Consider the following 16,329-nt stretch of genomic DNA (forward strand, 5'->3'; position numbering starts at 1 on the left):
CAGGGGTTGCAGAAGCCGTGTCTGGAGGAGATCAAACATGCCAGGAACGCCATATTCAGCCCCTCCATGTTTGGCTCCTCCCTGGAGGATGTGATGTCACTGCAGAAGGAGCGTTACCCTGACAGCCAGCTGCCCTGGGTCCAGACACGCCTCTCAGAGGAGGTTCTGGGGCTCAACGGAGACCAGACAGAGGGCATCTTCAGGTCCGTACCTAACTCTCAGTCACTAGTACGAGGGAGGGAAAGAGGGAGGGAGGAGTTAGTTGTAGTAGACACGCCTGTCAGTGAAGGTCCTGGTAGTCATCAGAGACCAGACAGAGGGAGAGCAATAAATGGAAGAGATAAAGGGATTGGTAAGGATGGACATGCTGTGAGGAATGATTTTTATATGTGAGGAGGAGGAGGAGGAGTCTAATGTGTCTCTGACCCCTGACCTCACAGGGTTCCAGGTGACATAGATGAGGTCAACGCCCTCAAGCTGCAGGTGGACCAATGGAAGATCCCCACGGATCTGGAGGACCCTCACATCCCAGGTAACACACACACACACACACACCGCACACACACATCCTAGGTCCTGATCCATCCACCCACTGTATACACTCCCTCTTCCCTCCCCTAGCCCCAGGCCCTCTGCAGTGCTCTAATTCTCTCTGAGTATTAATAGACCCAACACCAAAGCATGCTGGGAGCAATGTGCCTGCTGCAAAACTACAGTCATTTCAAAAAAGATTCCTTCTAGAAGGAAGAGAGCAGTCCTGGCTGTAGGTTGGAGAGAGCCAGTTCGTGCTTTACTAGGTCATAACTCTATTACCAGCACAGAGACACTTGGACGAACCACACACACACACACACTCCTTCTCTCTCTTTCTCACACAAGAACACACACACACACTCTTTCTCTCTTTCTCAAACAAGAACACACACAAACACACACACACAAAAAAACAAATGTTCCCAGAGCTTTAGAGAACGTTCCCGTAGCCCTTTACACTCATACCCGTAAACGGGTTGAAAGGGGCAGATTTGGGCACTAATAAGCACCTAAATTGGAACATAGTGGCTGTACAGTAACATGCTATACATGACATCAGAGCTCTGGCTCTGCGCTTCACAGCGCTGTATGGGTTTTGACTGACAGCCATTCCAAACTTGAGCACCGCGCACGACAAGAAGTTGCCTCCCATCCCTCCCTATTATTGGGCAACTTTTGCAAATGTTTTGTTGTCCAATTGAGGGAAATGCTGTAAATTAAGATGACGTCGATGTATTTTGAAAGACGAGACGTTGAGGATTATAATTTCTCTTTGATGTCATACAAGCACGCCTAAGTCCAAATGTGCACTGTACATATCATAAAACTCATGTCATATACCGTGTCAACGTTTATGATCACTATGTTTGATGTACAGTTAGAAGATGACATTTTAAAAAAAAAATTACCAGGCAAGTCAGTTGAGAACAAATTCTTATTTACAATGACGGCCTAGGAACAGTGTGTTAACTGCCTTGTTCAGGGGCAGAACGACCGATTTTTACCATGTCAGCTCGGGGATTCGATCGAGCGACCTTTCGGTTACTGACCCAACGCTCTAACCACTAGGTTACCTGCAGCCCCATGGTGTCATACCCTGGGTTGTTCTGAACAGAATGAGCCTGTTTGTTTGTTGTGAAGAAGACTTGCCGCGACACACGCACCTGAAAGGCCTCGATCCTATTCTCAACACAATTGCGGTCCGTTTCTCTGAATTGCCTTGTGAAAGCCTAGCACTATAAGATTGTATTTTATAACATGGCATGTTGGCAATAGAACAAGCTTTCAAATCGTGACCACCTGACCCAGATTGCGATTTATAATGGACCGTTTTTGGATTGGGTAAACAACAACAGTAATTGTGTGATGGTGGGGATGCAGGGTTGTGTTGAAACAACTACAAGTGTGCTTGTCCTAGTCCCTCAACGCGCAGCTCGGAGAGCTCCAAAAACTACCTTACAGTTGAAGGCTCTTCTTTGAGTCATAAAAGTGCATTGAAATTGCTTAAGATGTTTGCACCCTTTGGAGCAAACATTTCAACTTAGGCCAATCCCCACGAGTGTAAAGGGTCAAGAGTCTCATTAGGTCAGAAACTAACGTTTTCATTGGAATTTTCCCACGATGCACCAGTAGTGTTTCCAAGAGACTATTCACTTAATGTCAAATAGAACTTACCCAGAACGTGGTTACCATGTTCTCAGATGTTAATGTCAAAGACACGTTTCATGGGAATGTCGCATGAACATTCATGTGTCCAGTTTTCTGTGGGTTGGGAGAATATTCCATCAGTGTCCCACCAAACATACACAGAACATTGTTGCCATATTCTCAGAACATAAGCGATGAATGTTCTAAACACGTTTCGTGGGAACGTTGCAAAAACATTGTGGCCAGTTTTCTGTCGGTTAGGACAATATTCCATCAACGTCCCACCCCAAAACATTTCTAGACACGTTTCAGAGGAACGTTTATGTGTAAAAAAAATATATATAATTATGCATTACACAACGTTGCCCAGACAATTAAGGCCCTGATTGGTGAACCACTGATCCATTCATAGCTCTTTGTCTGTTGGCAAGGTTAGGGATGCTCACACACACAGTGCTTTAAGCATACAGTGTTTTCAGCTTACAAATTTGACACACCTGATTATATTGTGTATGTTCATTTATACAGTAAGTATTATTCAACATGTCTTCACTTGGGATTTGAACTCACAACCTCTCGGTTCACTGTACTCCAATCTCCCTGTCTGGTATCAGTTAATCTGATTATTCGCCCATCGTTGATTTGATTGTTTTCAGCGATTTGAGGGCTTTCTGTATAGTTGTCTAATGTTGGTGGGGCATATTAACCTGTTTTAATGTTACTCCTGGGTCACTATGATCAATAAAATGTTTCCTTGAGTGTAATTTTAACAGAGCTGAGATTTACTTTGAAGTGCATTCACCTTATTGCTTATACCTATCAAGTTGTTTCAGATCTACACAAGTGCCTAGGGAAAAGGGGTTAAGGTTCCTTCTAGACAGGACCTAACTATACTGGCCCAATAAGCACGCGCCCTGGAGATGTCTCTTATTGGTGCGGTGGTTAGGGCGTTTGTCATTGGTGCAGGTGGCCGGGGTTTAGAGGCCCGCTAGGGGAGTGACCCTACTCTCACATTCTTATATGTTAATGCTCATTATTGCTGTTTTGAATTGCATTTATCAGATATTTTGATTGTTTATATGAACATTTCGTTAGAACAAATATTTTTTTATATATCTTTGTTTATTACCATAATGTGTATAGAGTTCTCCTCTTTCACGCATTTCTGGAACTTTGGCTACCAGCTTTGTGCCTTTATGCATGACCTCCATACGCTTTTTCAGGTTTGATATGGTGCTTCTGGATGAGGAGATCAATGCGGCCTTTGCCGAGTTTGCATTTGACTAAAATGTTGTTCTCTTTCTCCTCGATTAACTCAAAATAATGTGAGCATTTCCACAAGGAAAAGGTTAAGCGGGGTAACACAGCTGCTATCTTTCTTTGATTTTCAGCTTTACAAAACCCCCTTTTGGAAATGAGTTAGCCTACAGCTTGAAAAGGCTTTAAAAATATAGGCCTATATAATGCGACAGTATAGATATACTTCTGAAAGTAATGTATGGGTCACTTGAAAAAGTAACTGTAATCATTCAAATATTTGAAGACTCTAACTCGTTATATTACTCTGTTACTCATAAAAGTAATACAACTGTAAGTAATATATTACCCCCAACATTGGTCCCAAGTTATTCTGTTGCAATTTGTCTATTTTTCCACATTAAACTTGGAGATGGAGCTCTGTGTTGTGTATTGTTCTGGTATAACTGGCATCATCATCGCTGAAATGTCAAATGTTAGAAAGTACAGGCATGCTACTGTAAATATACACTTTTCTGATATTCTGAGAATGTGAAAACCATGTTCTGGGTATGTTTCTTTCAGAAGCAACACCACCACCTGGGGTAAGTTTTCGGGAACAAATTAGGAATGTTACAGATGGAAATGCAATGACGAGAGCTGATGCAGTTCCTTCTCAGAGAAACGTTTGTTCTACTGTATGTATGTGGTGTGGGTTTCAAAAAGACCATAGAGTTCTCTTTGAGATGCTCAGCTATCTAGAATTCTACCGATTCCCATCTTTCAATGAGAAACTCATTTTAATTAGATCAGATAGGTCTGTTGTAATTGTTTCCAAATAGTGACGTTAACCTATATTGCTGAAAGTGTGAAAGTAGGATGACTCTCCTTGCAGATCTTGAACCCAAGCCATCAGTGACTTACACCCTAACCACTGTCCCAATAAGGGTTATCGAGGGCATGTGCTTATTGGGCCAGTATAGTTAGGTCCTGTCTGGAAGAAACTCTAACCCCTTCTCCCTAGGTACTTGTGTAGAGCAGAAACAATTTGATTGGTGTAAGCAATAGGGTGAATGCACTTTGAAATAAATATCAGCTCTGTTAAAAGTACACTCAGGAAGATATTCAGGAGTATCATTAAAACAGGTTAACATGCCCTCACCAAAATTAGACAACTATACAGAAAGCCCTTCAATTGCTGAAATCAATGAGAGAATAGACCGATTAAATGATAACTAAACACAGACATGGTGGTGTAGCAGTAAGATCTGAATACTATGAACCAAGAGGTTGTGAGTTCAAATCCCAGATGATGGCATGTTGAAGAATAATTACTGTATAAACGAACATGCACAATGTAATCTTGTGTCAAATATGTAAGTTGAAAGCACTGTGTGTGTGAGTACCCCTAAATCTTGCCAACAGACAAGCGCTGTGAATGGATCAGTGGTTGACCAATCATGTTCTTGGAAACAGTAACATGGTGCGATGTGTAATGAAACCTTTTTTTTGGGGGGAGAACGTTTCTTTGGGACCATCAGGCAACACGTCCTGACAACTGACACACAGTGGTGTTCATGCAACTTTCCCATGAAACGTGTCTGGAACATTAACATTTTATATTTCTCGAACATGGAAACCATTTTCTGTGTTATGTTTGGTGTAACGTTGATGAGATATTATCTCAACCTTCAGAAAACTGAACACATGAATGTTCTTGCAACGTCCCATGAAACGCGTCTAGAACATAGAATGTTGTATATTCTGAGAACATTGTAACCACATTCTGGATAAGTTCTGTTAACTTTAACACCAAAACATGCTAAAAAAAGATTCTCAGAAGGTTTTTTCTATTATACAGTGCGTCCTGAAAGTATTCAGACCCCTTAACCTTTTCCACATTTTGTTACGTTAGTCTTATTCGCAAAATTGATTAAATCGTTTTTTTTTTACCCTGATCAATCTACACACAATACCCCATAATGACAAAGCAAAAACAGGTTTTTAGAAATTGTAGCACATTTATTGAAAAAAAATACTGAAATACCTTATTTACATACAGTTGAAGTCGGAAGTTTACATACACTTAGGTTGGAGTCATTAAAACTTGTTTTTCAACCACTTCACAAATTTCTTGTTAACAAAGTATAGTTTTGGCAAGTCGGTTAGGACATCTACTTTGTGCATGACACAAGTAATTTTTCCAACAATTGTTTACAGACAGATTATTTCAAGTCTGGTTCATCCTTGGGAGCAATTTCCAAATGCCTGAAGGTACCACGTTCATCTGTACAAACAATAGTATGCAAGTATAAACACCATGGGACCACACAGCCGTCATACCGCTCAGAAGGAAGACGCGTTCTGTCTCAGATGCTGGAGGAAACAGATACAGAAGTATCTATATCCACAGTAAAATGAGTCATATATCGACATAACCTGAAAGGCCGCTCAGCAAGGGAGAAGCCACTGCTCCAAAACCGCCATAAAAAAAAACAGAATATGGATTGCAACTGCACATGGGTACAAAGATCGTATTTTTTGGAGAAATGTCCTCTGGTCTGATGAAACAAAAATAGAACTGTTTGGCCATAATGACCATCGTTATGTTTGGAGGAAAAAGGATGAGGCTTGCAAGCAGAAGAACATCATTCCAACCGTGAAGCATGGGGGTGGCAGCATCATTTTGTGGGGCTGCTGCAGAAGGGACTGGTGCACTTCACAAAATAGATGGCAACATGAGGGTGGAAAATTATGTGGATATATTGAAGCTCAAGACATCAGTCAGGTTGGTCGCAAATGGGTCTTCCAAATGGACAATGACCCCGAGCATACTTCCAAGTTGTGGCAAAATGGCTTAAGGACAACAAAGTCAAGGTATTGGAGTGGTCATCATAAAGCCCTGACCTCAATCCTATAGAAAATTTGTGGGCAGAACTGAAAAAGTGTGTGCGAGCGAGGAGGCCTACAAACCTGACTCAGTTACACCAGCTCTGTCAGGAGGAATGGGCCAAAATTCACCCAACTTCTTGTGGGAAGCTTGTGGAAGGCTATCTGAAATGTTTGACCCAAGTTAAACAATTTAAGGTAATGCCACCAAACACTAATGGAGTGCATGTAAACTTCTGACCCACTGGGAATGTGATGAAAGAAATAAAAGCTCAAATAAATCATTCTCTCTACTATTATTCTGACATTTCACATTCTTAAAATAAAAGTGGTGATCCTAACTGACCTAGGACAGGGCATTTTTACTAGGATTAAATGTCAAGAATTGTGAAAAACTGAGTTTAAATGTATTTGGCTATGGTGTATGTAAACTTCCGACTTAAACTGTAAGTATTCAGACCCTTTGCTATGAGACTTGAAATTGAGCTCTTGTGCATCCTGTTTCCATTGATCATCCTTGAGATGTTTTTACAACTTGATTGGACTCCACCTGTGGTAAATTCAATTGACTGGACATGATTTAGAAAGGCACACACCTGTCTATATAAGGTCCCACAGTTGACGGTGTATGCCAGAGCAAGATCCAAGCCATGAGGTCAATGGAATTGTCCGTGAAGCTTCAAGACAGGATTGTGTCGAAGCACAGATCTGTGGAAGGATACAAAAAAATGTCTGCAGCATTGAAGGTCCCCAAGAGCACAGTGGCCTCCATCATTCTTGAATGGAAAAAGTTTGGAACTACCAAGACTCTTCCTACAGCTGACGATCCGGCAATTTGGGTGAGAAGGACCTTGGTCAGGGAGGTGACTGTTAACCCGATGGTCACTCTGACAGAGCTCCAGAGTTCCTCTGTGGAAATGGGAGAACCTTCTAGAAGGACAATCATCTGTGCAGCACTTCACCAATCAGGCCTTTATGTTAGAGTGGCCAGATGGAAGCCACTCCTCAGTAAAAGGCACATGACTGTAAGGCTGGGCGATATGGCCAAAATAACATATCATGGTAACATATGATGGTATTTTATGTTTTTGATGAATAGAAGTTCTACATTTGCTTTATGAGTAGTGTATGACCCTAGGGTTGCAACATATATTTTAAATGATTTCAATGGGTTGTTCTCCATTCAGATTGTTTTATATTCTTCAATTCAACTTCCTGCATTTCCATCTATTTCTGCATTTCCTGCACTCATTTTAGATCATTTCCACACTGCCACGATATGGGAAAAAATACTAGGCCTTATTTTTTTCTAAATGTTGCGATTCAGATCAAAGCACTTGGGTGAACTTTTGGAATCATGGAAATAGAATGTGTATTATAATTCTATAGTTAGAATATAAATAATAGTGGGCACTTTGAATACAGTGTTGTTTGACATGACAACAAATGAAAATGCAATGGATGAGTTATTGTGACAGGGTAGAAACCAAAGTGATGGTCAGTGTTTCCTATGGGACCCTATAATCGTGTGCTACATTAAATCTTTATTCATATAGCCAACATATTCATGCTTCGATATTGTAATTCTAGAACGCTTGTGGATTTATATTAAGATCAAAGTGGAAACAACATCGTTGTCATCAACATTGTTGCATGTGCTGCATTGACCATGCAGACTGAACGAAAGTGTCTTGTGGTCAAGCAACAACAAAGGCGCTCTTTGAGTGACAGGGGGTGGGACTAGGTCTGTGTCGAAAGCGGCATGGAGAGAGAGAGAGAGCGGCAAGGGATGACTCAAGTAGGAGTAAACTATAAAAATGGATGTTACACACAGCGTATCACATACCGTTATAGAAGGTAAAGTAAAAACCCAAACCAGTCCATGCATAAATACTGGTACGTAGTAAAATACGGTATACAGCCCAGCCCTACATGACAGCCGCTTGGAGTTTGCCAAAAGGCACCTAAAGGACTCAGACCATGGAAACAAGATTCTCTGGTTTGATGAAATCGAGATTGAAGTCTTTGGCCTGAATGCCAAGCGTCATGTCCGGAAGAAACCTGGTACCGTCCCTACAGTGAAGCATGGTGGTGGCAGCATCATGCTGTGGGGATGTTTTTCAGCAGCAGGGACTGGTAGACTAGTCAGTATTGAGGGAAAGATGAACGGAGCAAAGTACAGATTGATCCTTGATGAAAACCTGCTCCAGAGCACTCAGGACCTGAGACTGGGGCAAAGGTTCACCTTCCAACAGGACAACTACCCTAAGCACACAGCCAAGACAATGCAAGAGTGGCTTCGGGACAAGTCTTTGAATGCCCGTGAGTGGCCCAGCCAGAGCCCAGACTTGAACCTGAACGAACATATCTGAGGAGACCTGAAAATAACTGTTCAGCGACGCTCCCCATTCAACCTGACAAAGCTTGAGAGGACCTGCAGAGAAGAATGAGAGAAACTCCCCAAATACATATGTGCCAAGCTTGTAGCGTCATACCCAGGAAGACTCAGGGCTGTAATCGCTGGAAAAGGTGATTCAACAAAGTACTGTGTAAAGGGTCTGAATACTTATGTAAATGTGATATTTCAGTTTATTTTATTTTTTTAAATGTTGCAAATAATTCCAGCGTGGGAATGAAAGGAATGTAGACACACGATTCCTTGGAGAGAATAACCGGATGGTCCTGCTTGAATTGACCTTCTTAGATACAGATACAGCTACTCAACCGTTGCATTGACTGTTAAGAGGTTCGTTTGTCTTCTTCAACCTCGTTTTGAGGTCACGAAAAGTTGTGGACCTCGGCTGCAGCGAGCGGTCAACTTAGTCTGATATGTAAATTCTTAACTCACATGTTTAATACCCCTGGGTCACAAAGGGGCGTTGCCATCTTTATAGTAAGTTCTCTGGGGGGGGTATCTAATTACAAGGCAAGGTATGGATTTTACTGTGATCTAGTTTAGACAAATACATTCACAGTTCATCTTTACTAAAACATTATCTTTGATTGGGATATTTTCTACACAACACACAGTATGTAAAAGTAAAACTCATTTTATTTCATATTCCCTCTATCGTTGTTAGCATCATTTTGGCTGATGAAATATTGTCCCAAAGTCCATTTACAGTGGGGCAAAAAAAGTATTTAGTCAGCCACCAATTGTGCAAGTTCTCCCACCTAATAAGATTAGAGAGGCCTGTAATTTTCATGATAGGTACACTTCAACTATGACAGACAAAATGAGAAAGAAAAAAAATCCAGAAAATCACATTGTAGGATTTTTTTATTGAATTTATTTGCAAATAATGGTGGAAAATAAGTATTTGGTCAATAACAAAAGTTTATCTCAATACTTTGTTATATACCCTTTGTTGGCAATGACAGAGGTCAAACGTTTTCTGTAAGTCTTCACAAGGTTTTCACACACTGTTTCACATACTGGCCAGTCATGACACACTGTACAGGTAACATTACAGAAAATGTACATTTTCAATTCAAGGTGCTTTATTGGCATGGGAAACATATGTTAACATTGCCAAAGCAAGTGGGGTAGATAATATACAAAAGTGAAATAAACAATAAAAATTAACAGTAAACATTACACTCAGAAGTTTCAAAAGAATAAAGACATTACAAATGTCATATTATGTATATATACAGTGTTGTAATGATGTACAAATGGTTAAAGTACAAAAGGGAAATAAATAAGCATAAATATGGGTTGTATTTACAATGATGTTTGTTCTTCACTAGTTGACCTTTTCTTGTGGCAACAGGTCACAAATCTTGCTGCTGTAATGGCACTCTGTGGTATTTCACCCAGTAGATATGGCAGTTTATCAAATCGGGTTTGTTTTTGAATTCTTTGTGGATCTGTGTAATCTGAGGGAAATATGTGTCTCTAATATGGTCATACATTGGGCAGGAGGTTAGAATGTGCAGCTCAGTTTCCACCTGATTTTGTGGGAAGTGTGCACATAGCCTGTCTTCTCCTGAGAGCCAGGTCTGCCTACAGTGGCCTTTCTCAATAGCAAAGCTATGCTCACATAGTCAAAGCTTTCCTTAAGTTTGGGTCAGTCACAGTGGTTAGATATTCTGCCACTGTGTACTCTCTGTTTAGGGCCAAATAGTATGTTACTTTTGATGGCATAGAATGCCCTTCTTGCCTTGTCTCTCAGATCGCTCACAGCTTTGTGGAAGTTACCTGTTGCGCTGATGTTTAGGCCAAGGCATGTATAGTTTTTTGTGTGCTCTAGGGCAACGGTGTCTATATGGAATTTATATTTGTGGTCCTGGTGACTGGACCTTTTTTGGAACACCATTATTTTGGTCTTACTGAGATTTATTGTCAGAGCCTAGGTCTAGCAGAATCTGTGCAGAATATCAAGGTGCTGCTGTAGACCCTCCTTGGTTGGTGACAGAAGCACCAGATCATCAGCAAACAGTAGACATTTGATTTCAGATTCTAGTAGGGTGAGGCCGGGTGCTGCAGACTTTTCTAGTGCCAATTCGTTGATATATATGTTGAAGAGGGTGGGGCTGCATCCCTGTCTCACCCCACGGCCCTGTGGGAAGAAATGTGTGTGTTTTTTGCCTATTTTATCTGCACATTTGTAGTTTGTGTCCATGGACTTTCTAATGTCGTATGTTTTTCCCCCAGAAAATGTCTCTCCCTATCATTTTTAGCTGGGTCTCTTTCTCACACACACACACACACACACACACACACACACACACACACACACACACACTGTAATGGTGTTCTTTTGTTCTGGTCTGTACTCTGGGTGATTGAGGAATTTGTGTCAGTGTGTGCTGGCCAGGGAGAGGGGTTTGTGTGTCTGACCAGTCAACTGTTTCTGCCTCTTGATTGGACTCTCATTGAATTTTTTATAAATTTACTTACACTGTAGAGATTGCTAGAGCGAACAAATTACTCTTATTTTTTAGTCTCTCTCTCATTCCAATTTCCCTATCTCTCTCTTTCCAATTCTACCCCCTCTCTCTTCCTCTCTCTCTCCCCCCAGCATCTCTGTTGAAGTTTTGGTACAGGGAGTTGGAGGAGCCGTTGATTCCGCATGAGTTCTATGAGGAGTGTATCACTCACTATGATGACCCTGAGGCTGCAGTCAACGTTGTCATGGCCCTGCCTCACATCAACAAACTGGTGCTCTGCTACCTCATACGTTTTCTACAGGTAACACACACACACACACTATACTGTACATACACAAGTCCAGTGTAAAAAGAAGCTCTCATCAATCCACTCCCTGAGCTTATTTATTTTAGGGACAGTGATTTACAAAAGTAAACCTTCAATAGTGAACATAGTAGCAATAGGATGGCTAGAGGCTACTGTTGATTGTCTGCAAAAAGAAAGCTACAAAAAGACACCTAGCATTCATCTTGGCTAGCCTACTGTAGCTGTACGGTGCCTTCAGAAAGTATTCAGACCCCTTGACTTTTTACACATTTTGTTACGTTACAGCCTTATTCTGGAATGGATTATTATTCTAAAACAGGTTATTAGAATATTTAGCAAGTTTATTAAAAAATAAAAAACAGAAATACCTTATTTACATTATTTACAATCAGGCCTTTATGGTAGTGGCCTGATGGAAGCCACACCCAAGAAGACTCAATGCTTTAATCGCTGCCAAAGTTGCTTCAATAAAGTACTGAGTATTACTTATGTAAATGTGATATAAAAATGTTATTTTTATTTCATTAACAAAACAAATCTACAAACCTATTTTTGCTTTGTCATTATGGGGAATGGTGTGTCAATTGATGAGGGGAAAAAACAATTCAATCAATTTTAGAATAAGGCTGTAACAAAATGTGGAAAAGTCAAGGGGTCTGAATACTTTCCAAAGGCACTGTAGATATCTTTGGAAAAGCAGTTAACGGGGTAGTGTCCTATTTTGACACACACACACACACACACACACACACCTGCTCAAACACACCCATCATCATCTCTCTCTTTCTCTCGGTCTCTCTAACCCTCCAGGTGTTTGGCCAGCCTACCAACGTGGTGATAACTAAGATGGATGTGAACAACCTGGCCATGGTGATGGCTCCCAACTGCCTGCGCTGCCAGTCAGACGACCCACGCATCATCTTTGAGAACACGCGTAAAGAGATGTCCTTCATCCGCGTGCTCATCCAGCGCCTCGACACCAGCTTTATGGATGGCCTGCTATAGCCCCTCAACTGTGCCCCAAAACGACCATACGACACGGAGCGCCTCTCTCCCTGCTATAGCCGTCCACTTTTCAACTACTCTACCCTGAAAAAAACCCACACGGGTTGCCCCCCAATTTGAAATGTGCCCATAAATCCACCAAGGCTCCACCTGCCCCACAGACCCTGTTCTAGCCCCCCAACATCAATTGGGATGACCAGTTGGGATACCTCCCAACTCCAACTGCCTACCCATATACCCTGCTATAGCCCCCAAACTACAACTACTGACCCCAAAACCATCCATTCACACAGGACGGGATGATCCCCGAAGGAGCCCCAACCCAGCCTGACCCGGACCCCTGACCTCTAACCTCTACCCCCACCCTACACACAGGGACTTGCGTCTCACACACACTGATGTACAGGGTTACACATACTCACATAGACATACTGTCACATGTACATTTACTGACGTGTACACACACTCACTTGTATAGTACACATCCATACACACAATTTCTGAAATCAGGGTGTCGGACCACAAATCAGCTCCGAACCCAGAGCTGCAGTCAAACTGCCATCAGATGTCCCACTCAGGCTGTTTACCATTGATAAAAATGGTCACAGTTCCGGTCTGCTTAAGGGATGACTCTTTCATAGGTACCAATGCATTAGCAGCTGAGTCTGGTCTGTTTAGTTCATTGACTAAATGAACCAGAAAAAAAGGAGGGCGTGAGATGTCTCGCTTCCTCTCCTGTCTCTGCTGCCATGAAGCCTGTCAGTCCATCTGCACTGTTGTCACCAACCAACTGATGTCAATAAAGTTCTTTATTTAGATTTTTCGGGACGGTGGGGGGGGTGAATCCAGGTCAGGTGCTAGACGGGATCATCGCAGCACTGCCAATCAACCGTGACTGTTGCAACCAGAAGTGATAGACAACCCTACAGCCCTTATCGCCCATCCACCTGGTACATAGGCCCTCCTGCCCCACTCACCCCTCTGACCACCCAGACAACCACACAACCTCTACCCCTAGAGCCCCTCACCATCTACCCCCACAACACATCCTCAAGATGGTGCACACCTCTATACTCTCATACTGATATGATTTCCCAATGTCTCAATTGAGATCCGTCCACCTCTGTCTGTCTGTCTGTCTGTCTGTCTGTTTCTCTCGGTCAGAAAAACTGGACCTGTCTTTTGGACCTGTAAACTTTTCTTTAGTTGCTGATTTGACTGGGTATGGATTAAAAATATATGTTATTATTTTATTAATTGATTTGTTGTATTTAACAGAGTTAAGTTTTTTGCCCACGATTTTATCATTTAATTTATTTGTATTTATTTCAGCAATATTTCCTAATGCCTTCTTATTAGACAATATACTTTAGGATTCACGTTGTCTGTCCGTGTGTCCCACATTGCACCCTATTCCCTTTATAGTGCACTAGTTTTTTTGTCAAAAGTAGTGCACTATATAGGGAATAGGGTGCCCTTTGGGATGCACATCGTCTTTATGTTTGAGAGAATGAGTGTGGACATGTAGGCATGTATGTGCTTGTGTCTGTGTTTTCAATACAATAGGGCATATGCATCACATGTTCATATGTGCTCTCTGAAGGGTACAGTTGGTGTGTCTCTCTGTGTGTCTGAGAGTTAAGTCCTGCTGTTTTTTTTTTGTTCTGTTCAGTCTGTGTTTACACACGCGCACACACCACCCTTAACCTAATTAAGTCCACATTCTCGCAGAAGGACTCTCGTACTCTAACATTCACGGAAGCCCTCACGCACTCAGATGTTGCGTATCTGTGGATGGATCTTTTCTGCGTTAAATAGCAGTCAAGCAACATGTTGAAGAGATAAAGTGGATGAGTGAGGAAGAACGGGAGGGGAGAATGGGGTGTATGTCACTATGTGGGGCGGCAGGGTAGCCTAGTGGCTAGAGCGTTGGACTAGTAACCGAAAGGTTGCAAGTTCAAATCCCGACAAGGTACAAATCTGTCGTTCTGCCCACAAGGCAGTTAACCCACAAGGCAGTTAACCCGTCATTGAAAAATGTACAGTACCAGTCAAAAGTCTGGACAAACCTACTCATTCAAGGGTTTTTCTTGAATTAGTATGTGCATCCCAAAAGATACCCTATTTCCCTCGTCAAAAGTAGTGCATTATATAGGGTGCCATTTGGTAGGTAGTGTCCTTTAAATCAATGATGTATAGCATTACAACACCTGGTTACCAAGTAGTCCTACCTCGGTTGCACAAGGACTGGGTGCATTCTATCAGGGTGGGACCTGGACCATTTCTAATCAAACAAAGCTTGGCATCATCTGACACAGGAACAGGATACATGTCCTTTGGAACAGGATACATGTCCTTTGATACAGGATACATGTTGTTTGACCACATTTGAATGAGCAAATAGTTCTGATGATTATGACAGAGACATGATCTAGTCCAAAAGCTAGCTGCTCGTTGTGACTCGCCCTGCATCAGAGAGCTCATTGAACAGGAGAGACCGACAGAGCAATAACCTAGACCCTCTGGATCAGTAACCAGGTTTCTATCCAACCTTTTTAAGTGAGTGAAGTATAGATAAAACATTTCACGACAGTCCTGATGGAAACCGCAAATAACCATCATATCGAAGCAAACTTCGAGTCACGTGATGATATGTTTGGTCGTCTTCCCACTATAATACTGCAGTGATTGATGCTCCTTTCCAATAAATATTGAGGGTCTTAATCCAGAGAAATGATGATCGATACTTGGCTGCCTTTTGACATGTTAAAATAATCTCGCTCTTTTGTCCATTATAATGTCATCATATAGGCTATCCTACGTGCACTGTATCTGCCAGCTGTTGGCCAGAGAGCACGTACCAAGACCAGAGTGGGCACAGTCGCAATATAACGCCATTTATTTTTTTACATAACCACATTTAACTTGTATTATTTATTCGGTACATTGTCATTTAACCGCAAAAGTTATTTTTATGTGCACTACGTCTTAAGGCACAGACTTTTTTCCGCAACAGGTCAGTTTGATGGAAACACATCTCGGGTAGGAAAATGCATATTTTTGAATATTCACATGAACATCTGTCGCCAATTGGATGTACTCTTCATTTACCTCTCAACAATGGCTGAATTACAATCTGTAAGTAGTAGAACTGATCACTCAATACTTTGTCCAATACTACATTTTTTACTGACATGTTTAAAACTATTTTCTACAGTGGAAAGGAGGGCATACACTCACGTTAACAACATAGACTACCAAGGGGCACTGCAAAAATACTACTCTCAGAGACAGAAAGACGGAACAAAAATGTGTGTGTGTGTATGTGTTTGTGTAAGGGACGGCAGTAGAAAATTGACCAATCAGCATGCAGAACTTCGGGTCACCACTTTTAAAAACAAAGTAAATAAAAGAAAAATACATGAAAAAAAGAAACATGAAATACTTACAGAAAGGATTTACAAACATGAAGTGTTAAAAATAAATGTTTCCACTTTAAGAGATGATTTTTAATCTCTTTGTTTTCAATGATTACTGGTTGGTTCTCGTTTTTGATTTGTTGCTACATATGTTCTTCTTACAGTTCGTGTCCATACTGTTATTATCATTATTAATGTAATTAAAATGACTGATATTGATCACAAGTAAGGTGGGAATCAGCTGCTATGTACTCTGTGCTCCTCACCTCCTCCTTTTCCTCCTCTAACTTCCCCTACTCCCTGCTCCTCAACCTTTTCTTTTCTCTTTTAATGTCCACTGTCTGTCACTCAAACAAAAATCGACATTGTTTAATAAACAATTAAAATGTGAAATATTCA

General features: G+C 41.5%; 1 protein-coding gene across 3 annotated transcripts in view; it reads left to right on the forward strand.

Moving 5' to 3' along the window:
- The window catches only part of LOC110521747 (rho GTPase-activating protein 39), a 150,704-nt gene extending 134,375 nt beyond the window's left edge, over positions 1–16,329 (forward strand). For 2 of the 3 annotated variants that reach the window (XM_021599581.3, XM_021599582.3), the window contains 4 exons: positions 4–203; positions 441–532; positions 11,331–11,500; positions 12,317–16,329. In XM_021599581.3, coding sequence (XP_021455256.1) covers positions 4–203; positions 441–532; positions 11,331–11,500; positions 12,317–12,511 — 657 coding nt within the window. In that variant the 3' untranslated portion in view covers positions 12,512–16,329. The remainder of the gene's footprint in view (positions 1–3; positions 204–440; positions 533–11,330; positions 11,501–12,316) is intronic. The other variant, XM_090231923.1, reaches the window with a different exon arrangement.

Source organism: Oncorhynchus mykiss, chromosome 4, assembly GCF_057628025.1.
Source record: "Oncorhynchus mykiss isolate SJ-2025 chromosome 4, ASM5762802v1, whole genome shotgun sequence".
In the NCBI taxonomy this organism is placed as follows: domain Eukaryota; kingdom Metazoa; phylum Chordata; class Actinopteri; order Salmoniformes; family Salmonidae; genus Oncorhynchus; species Oncorhynchus mykiss.